The following is a 7,960-nucleotide window of genomic DNA, read 5'->3' as shown; positions in this document are numbered from 1 at the left end:
TTATTAATTTGTTTTTATACATTGATTTATTTTATTTTTTTAAACTGTTCGTTAGTTTTTTGTTTTTTTAATTATTTATTTATTTTTATTTATTTATTGTGTGTGTGTGGCCAGCTCAGCCCACCAGGGGGCGGGGCTGGCTGGCATGTGGTGCTGGGGGATCGAACCGCGGTCCCTGTGCTTTCCCAAGTAGGTGCTTGTTCCAAGTAGGTGCTTTAGACAACTGAGCCATCTCGCCAGCCCCTACTTGGGTCTTTTTAATAGCACTAATCTCTTTAGCAATCATAGCTCCTTGGCCTCAAGCTTACAACTGGATTTTTTCTGAGCCAAAATACAAGTCTTTCAAATTTTTTGGCTTTGGCTTTTTGTCCAGTTCCCACTATAAATCTGGCTAAATGTAGCAGTACCTATTGCCATCACCTAAATGTTGGACTGCCTTGAAATTCCTTCTCCCAGATTAGTGTTTAATTGAGCTCCCAGTGTGAGGAGAGTCAGTACCTGTCCACCTGGGTCCAAGGCAGAAACCCCATGGCAGACGGCTGTGGCAGAGTGGCTGGAGCAGGAGAAGCAGGAGAGCGAATGGTATTACCCAGAACTGTGAGGGGCCATGTAAGGAGTACCCAGGCATGTGCTTGTGTAACCTGCTAGGTTTCCCAGAGTGTGCTTTACAAATCTGCTAGGTGTTTCCTAATTCCTTAGTTGGCATCAGATTAACAGTCATATGCCCTCTCTCATCCCAGAGCCATGGCCTGACTTGGGAATGCAGGCTGCCTGTAGCCTACTTTCTTCTGAATGTGGGAGAATGTTTTATAATAGGACATATTTAAATTTGAATGTTTGAATGTTAACTCTGCCTCTTACTGTCTTTTGAATCTTAAGTCAGTCTTTCTGAAGTAGCTGATTTACTTTTTAGAAAAGGAAATAACATAATTGTTGCAATTTAATGAGGCAATATGTTTCAAATATTGCAATAAATACTTGGCTTCTAATAAGTTCTAAATCAGTGATAGATATTACTGGAGGTTTTTTCTTTTCTTTTTCTTTCTTTTTTTTTTTTTTTTGTATATTTAGGGAAGGGTCTACAGGGTGTTCAGGGTCTCACTACTAGATCGGACTCCTAGTGATCTGCCTGTTTACAGCCTCCCAAGAGCTGGGATTACAGGTGCGCGCCACCACACCCAGTCTCGATTGCCGGCTCAGTGCACCTGGGGGTGGAGCTGGCACAGCAGGCCCCATGATCGAACCCCTGGCACCTGCACCTGCTTGCAGGTGCTTTAATCCGCTGAGCTATTTGGCCAGCCCTGGTTTTCTTGTCTTTAAGGATTTTGAGGTCAGCTTTCTTAAACAGAAGGGCACTTTACTGTTGATCATTTTCTGCACTGAATGATACAACTCCAAGGTAATGTGCCTTACTACTTGTGTACTCTATTCCTTACTGTCCTGATTTCTGTGTACTTTTAAACAAACAGCTTCATTGCGATGTTATTCACATGTTCTCACTTAAAAGTGTGTACAGTTTAGTGGCTTTTGTTTTACAGTCCAGAGTTGTTGATCTGTCACCACAATCTAGTGCTAGTTGGAACCCACATGCCATTTCACAGAAAGTCTTCATTTCTCCCTCTTCTGGACTCTGTAAACCACTAATTGATACTCTTATCACTAGGCTTCCTTTTCTGGACATTTCATATAAATGGAATCATAAAATACGCATGTTGTTTCTGGGTTGGTTTTTTTTTAGTGGAACTGAGGATTGAACTCAGGCCCTTGCGCTTGCCAGGGAAGCGCTTATTCCACTGAGCCATCTCCCCGGCCCCCATATCTGGGTTCTTTCACTTCAGATGTTCTAAGTTAGGTTCAGCCAAGTTGTAGCATGTACTTTGCTTCTTTTTGTAGACAAATATTTTATACTGATATGGCATATTTTGTTTACTCACTAATTGGTAGACAAATAGAATGCTAATTCTGTTATGAAAAATACTGTTATAAATATTCTTATATGTTTTTATGTAGATGCCTGTGTTCATTTCTTTGGTTATATATCTAGCAGGATAATAATTATATCACAAGGTAACTGTGTTTAAATTCTTGACAGTCCCTGTTTGCCAAAGTGGCCACACCTTTTTTACAATCCCACTAGTGATTTAAATTTATTTCTCTTCTTCCTTACCAGTACTTGGTACTATCCTTTCAGTTTAGACCATTTTAATGTGTGTGTAGTTATCTGGTGTAGTCTTGAGAATCTTTTGAGTTTGCCATCTCAGTAGAAGCTTGGTGAAATGTCTTTTCTAATATTTTAAATGTTTTTATAGGGTTTGTTTTTTATGTTGAGTTTGGAGAGTTCTTTCTGTATTCTGCATATAAGTCCTTTAACATGTAGATGCTTTATAAATATGTCCAGTGACGTGTGTGTCTTATTTTTTGTGTTCTAAGAGTTTAAAAATTTGATGAGGTCCAATTTATCATGTTTTGTGAATTTTATGGATTATGCTTTTAATGTTTAAAGAATTTCTGCCTAATTTAGGGTCACACAGATTGTCTCGTGTCTTCTATAAGTTTTACAATCTTATGTTTTCGGTTCATGATCTGTCTTGGTTTAAGTGACACTATACAGCTTCCTTTTTTCTTTTTTGAGACAGGGTCTCAGGTCAGGCTGACCTTGAACTCACTATGTAGCTCAGGCTGGCCTGACACTCAGTGATCCGCCTACCTCAGCCTCCTAAGTACTAGAATTATAGGCATGCACCACAATGCCTGGCTGATTACCTCTTATTAAACTCAGCTTTCATCCCTGAAGTTCATGAAGTTAGAGAAATGAACAGATGTGATTTAGTTGGAAAGGAAAACTGGCATAATTTTAAATTATGAGTTTTTGCAAAAGATGTGTTCCTAGTTTTTCATATTTAATGCTGTAAAATTACATTTGTTTTATGTGTAGTTTCACACATTGTTCAGTAGTTTTGCTAATTTTTGAAATTAAAAAAATAGCATTCAATTTAAAATTGGGATAAGATATAAAAATTGCTCCTTTGTTTAAAAAATAAAACACAAGGCTGGCTTACTGTTTTACAAACTACACTATTAGCAGTACAAGCATTGTTTCCTTCAGGATCTTTGCACTTTTTCCCTTCTGTTTGGAAAACTTTATCACGGTCTCCTGTTACTCTGCCTGTATGCTTCACTCCTTCAGGTCTTAGTGCAAATACCACTCATTGAGACCTTCCTCCATCATGCTGTTTAAACTTATCTTTCCTCTTAAGCTAGGTGTGGTGGCACTCGCCTGTAATCCCAGCACTGGGGAGGTTGAGGCAGGAAAAGTGCCACAAGTTTAAGGCAAGTCTGAGCTATGTAGTAAGTTTAGGGCCTGAACTACAGTGAAATCCTGTGTCAAAAAAGAAAAACAGGCCGGGGAGATGGCTCAGTAGAGTAAGCGCTTCCCTGGCAAGTGCAAGGGTCTGAGTTCAATCCCCAGTTCCACAAAAAATAAGAGAAAAACAACCTTAATCTCTCTCTCTCTCTTTGTCTCTGTCTCTGTCTCTCTCTTTCCCCATATTAAAAAAACGTGTGTGTGTGTGTGTGTGTGTGTGTGTGTGTGTATGTTTCATATGTCATGTATTTCATGTATATTTCATATATATATATGAAGTTATACTTATTCCAAGTTAACTTTAAGCCACACAACTTCTGATAAAAGCATTAGAAAATGAAAATACCTTGCAATAAGTTATTTTAGGTGATTTAATTAACACATGATATGGGAACCAATTTTTATGATCATTGGTTTTAAATCATTTGCAGGGTTCTGTCTGGCAAAGACTTGGTGCAGATGTGACAGCAGTTGAATTTTTGGGTCACGTAGGTGGAGTTGGAATTGACATGGAGATATCGAAGAACTTTCAGCGGATCCTTCAAAAACAAGGGTTTAAGTTTAAATTGAACACAAAGGTTACTGGAGCCACCAAGAAGTCAGATGGAAAAATTGATGTTTCGTAAGTTTGCTGTGGTTTATCGTTGATGTGTTATCTTTGTTTCTTTTAGAAAAATGCTCTAAAACTGAATTAACACATATTACGAAGTTTTTATAACTTGCAGAGTGTTGTTGCTTAATATTGCTCAATATTGATTCTCAAATAGTGCATTGAAATTCATGGATTAAGTTGTAATTGGACGAATGAGTCTGGTGTTCTCATTGTAATGTGTTTTTATAGTCTACATTTGGAAAAGCTGAAATGACCAGCATTTAGTAAAGTTATTTTCAAACAGTTTCTTGGGGAAATTATTAATAATATTAATTAGATTGCTTATTGTATGTCTGGCACTCAACAGATACAGTGGAGCCTCAGGTCATAAACTTAATTCTTTGCATAGTTCTAGTTGCAATAGAATTGGCTACTTACTGAGTCGAATTCACTGGGGAAATTTGATTTGGTCCACAACCAATTCGGTTTGCAAACAGAATCATGGAAAGAAGTAATTTTCTAAAGTGCGGTACCACCGTACTTACACAGTGCGGTGAACTAACCCCAAAGTCAGTTATGCGGAGGGTGCGGAGCCAGTGCTTGCACTTGGATCTTGTGGATTCTTGGTCCCTATGTTGAGTCTTTTTGTTTGGCTTTTTTTAGTAACAAGGATGAACTGAAGGTGTCATATATGCTAGGCAAGCAGAGTCACATCCCTGATGTGAGGCCTGTGTTCTTAATTACTGTGCTACATCACCTTTTAACACTTTAGATATCTCTGATCCTAAATTTCTGTTATTTCTATAGCTGTGCATGTAATAGTTTTGCACTCTTCTGTGTCTAGTGTTGAAGCTGCTTCTGGTGGGAAAGCTGAAGTTATCACTTGTGATGTACTCTTGGTTTGTATTGGTCGACGACCTTTTACTAAGAATTTGGGACTAGAAGAACTTGGAATCGAACTGGATCCCAGAGGTAGAATTCCAGTCAATAGCAGATTCCAAACTAAAGTTCCGAAGTAAGTTGGATAATTTATATCCACTTATCTTTCTCCCTCTCTCCCCTTGCCCTCCCTTCTGTCTCCATCTCTCCCCCTCCCCTTAAAAAAATATTGACTTTAGGAAAGAATAGCATAATTACAAGAATTTTTTTATTGCTCAAAAGTTAGCACCTAAATGCATGAATTTTTGAAGTTGTACATATATATTTATTTATAGTATGTGTGACTAAGTGTCAGGGTATCTTTGTTGTAAATAAATACACCTTGGCCCTCTGAAGCTCACTGCTTTTCTGCTTCTGGCAGCATCTATGCTATTGGTGACGTGGTAGCTGGCCCGATGCTGGCTCACAAAGCAGAGGACGAAGGCATTATCTGTGTGGAAGGCATGGCTGGCGGTGCGGTGCACATTGACTACAACTGTGTGCCATCGGTGATTTACACACACCCTGAGGTTGCTTGGGTTGGCAAGTCAGAAGAGCAACTGAAGGAAGAGGTAACAGCTCTGTAGAACGGTGGTGATACGTATATACATTTTTTTTTCCTTAGGCTCTTGAAGAGATCATTCACTCTAGCTTTACTGGCAGGAAAGGAGGGGGAGGATAAGCTGTCTGCGTTGAAAGTTGCTAACTGCGGACCTTTTATATTTGGCTTTCTATATAACCAGATAGACAAACATTATGTTTGTATTTGTACCAAAATACATTTCTTCAACCTGCCTTTTGATTTGTCTTTATGTTCTCAACAATTGATTGAGATTTTCCCTACTAGAAATGAATCTTTTTAGAGCTTATGTAGCTTCTCATTTTTTCCCTTGCAGGGTATTGAGTACAAAGTTGGGAAGTTCCCATTTGCTGCCAACAGCAGAGCTAAGACAAATGCTGACACGGATGGCATGGTGAAAATTATTGGGCAGAAGGCAACAGACAGAGTGCTGGGAGCACATATTCTGGGACCAGTGAGTATTGTGAAGTCCGAGAAATCCTTTTAAGATTTATGCAAAGCATTGCTTTAAAAAAATATATATAAATAAATAGATAGTTCTGAGACAGGGTCTCACTATGCAGGGTGGGCTGATCTTGGTCTGTGTAGCCCAAGAAGCCTCACCTGCCTCAGCCTCCCAAGTGCAGGATTATAACACACCCAGGCTTGGAGATCTTTGCTATTCATAGGTTAATTTTAAGCCACCTGATGTTTATATTCTGATCTAGTTACTCTGCCCTCCTCCTCCCCTTCTCTCTTCCTGTTCTTTGATTCGTAAATTCTTATTGCATTGGCCTTCTTTCATTTTCACAACAGGGCATGTTTGCTGACATTCTAGAGCCTTTGTGCTTATAAATGCTCTGCATCAAGATTGGTGGGTGTCTGGTTCTTACTCAGATCTCAGCTCAGATATTAACTGTTAAGGGGAGCCATAGCCTCTTCTGAGTCTGAAGTGTATTCCTCCCTAGGAATGTGATTAACAATAAAGTAATAATACTTGAGGGGCTTTCAGTGTCACTTTTTCCTGGAAACGTACACTACCCTTATTTCATTTTTTTACAGTAACTTTGTGAGGTAGGTGCTATTGCTTTCAAAGTGGAGGAAATGAGTGAAGCGCATACTGTCAGTGAGTGGTGGAGGTCACAGAGTTACGGGATTTGAATCCAGGTCATCTGGCTTCAGAGCCAAAGCTTTTTTTTTCTGTTAAGGTTTTTTTTTTTTTTTTTCCTTTGTTTTCTGAGTTTTACTTCACTGCCACAACAAAGATTTAAGACAACTGTAGGGTCTAAAGATGTGGTCTCTTAATTGTTGCTATCTTCTTAGTACAGAATTGTTTTGGCCTAGAAACAAAGTTACTTCTTGGCTTATTTTAAAGGGTGCTGGAGAAATGGTCAATGAAGCGGCTCTGGCTTTGGAGTACGGAGCATCCTGTGAAGATATAGCTAGAGTCTGCCATGCACATCCGGTAAGTAACAGCATGTAGGATGAAGGCCATCTTAATTTTTCCTCTGGTACACAAATAATTTGGTTTTAAACTTTACATGTCTTCTCTTGCAGACCTTATCTGAAGCTTTTAGAGAAGCAAACCTGGCTGCATCATTTGGCAAAGCAATCAACTTTTAAATTAGATCTATTTTTTTCTGAAATCTCTAGGACTGAATTATGAAACTTTTGGAAGGATTTAATAGGTTTGGACAGAATGCAATAATCTTGTATCTATATTTTAAATATTTTGTTTCAGTACATTAACATGCAGGATGAAAGTTACTTATAGTAGCATCCTGATTCGTTTTCGTCAGTTCATATTTTTATGCTATTTATGAAAGGTTCAACTTCACTGAATTCAAGTTAAGTGGCCTCTGATTCTGTGAAGTTGGTGGAGTTGGAGTATGGTATGTGAAGAAAGTGATCAAGTCATTTTAAATTTGGTTTTCATATTGGAAACAAGTCTGTTACTAGAACAAGATTTGAATACGTATGTATAAATTGAACTTGTGTAAATAAAAACTGACCATTTCTCCCTTGTTTTATTTAGCTCCTAAGTTCTTGCAGTTTAGAGGTAACATTTATAGGCTTAAGGAGTTTTTAAGGCTTCATAGAGGTCTACAAGTTGAAGGAGAATTATATAGCAATGGAAATTAAACCTATCTACAAAACTCAGATATTAAATACTCTAATGTGTAATAGTGAGAAATGCAAATATTAAAATAAATGTTTTATTTACTGGTTATTGTGAGTGCATGTTTAGAAATCTTTTTTTTCTTTTTTTTTTTTTTTTGTATTTGGTTGTTGCAGGGTCTCACTATGCAGCTTGGACTCGTGGTGATCCTCCTGCTTTCAGCCTCTCCAGCACTGGGATTACAGGCATGCGCCACTACCCCCGGACTCTGGTCAGCTCAGCCTGCCTTGGGGGCAGGGCCGGCGAGGCACGCGGTGCTAGGGATCAAACAGCAGTCCCCATGCTTGCCTAAACAGGCACTTTAGTATGCTAAGCTAACTTGCTGGCCCCACCTAATTATTTTATAAC

General features: G+C 38.7%; 1 protein-coding gene across 1 annotated transcript in view; it reads left to right on the top strand.

Annotated features, from left to right (window-relative positions):
* The window catches only part of Dld (dihydrolipoamide dehydrogenase), a 28,475-nt gene extending 20,812 nt beyond the window's left edge, over window positions 1-7,663 (top strand). Inside the window, exons 9-14 of the mRNA XM_004634976.3 lie at window positions 3,796-3,986; window positions 4,801-4,971; window positions 5,257-5,446; window positions 5,771-5,908; window positions 6,809-6,898; window positions 6,991-7,663. Of these exons, the coding sequence (XP_004635033.1) occupies window positions 3,796-3,986; window positions 4,801-4,971; window positions 5,257-5,446; window positions 5,771-5,908; window positions 6,809-6,898; window positions 6,991-7,056 (846 nt within the window). The 3' untranslated portion in view covers window positions 7,057-7,663. The remainder of the gene's footprint in view (window positions 1-3,795; window positions 3,987-4,800; window positions 4,972-5,256; window positions 5,447-5,770; window positions 5,909-6,808; window positions 6,899-6,990) is intronic.
* Window positions 7,664-7,960: the final 297 nt, after the last annotated feature.

This window comes from Octodon degus, unplaced genomic scaffold (genome assembly GCF_000260255.1).
Source record: "Octodon degus isolate 3935 unplaced genomic scaffold, OctDeg1.0 scaffold00068, whole genome shotgun sequence".
Lineage (NCBI taxonomy): Eukaryota > Metazoa > Chordata > Mammalia > Rodentia > Octodontidae > Octodon > Octodon degus.
Note: the sequence above shows the minus strand (reverse complement) of the source record. Positions and strands in the feature narration are given on the sequence as shown.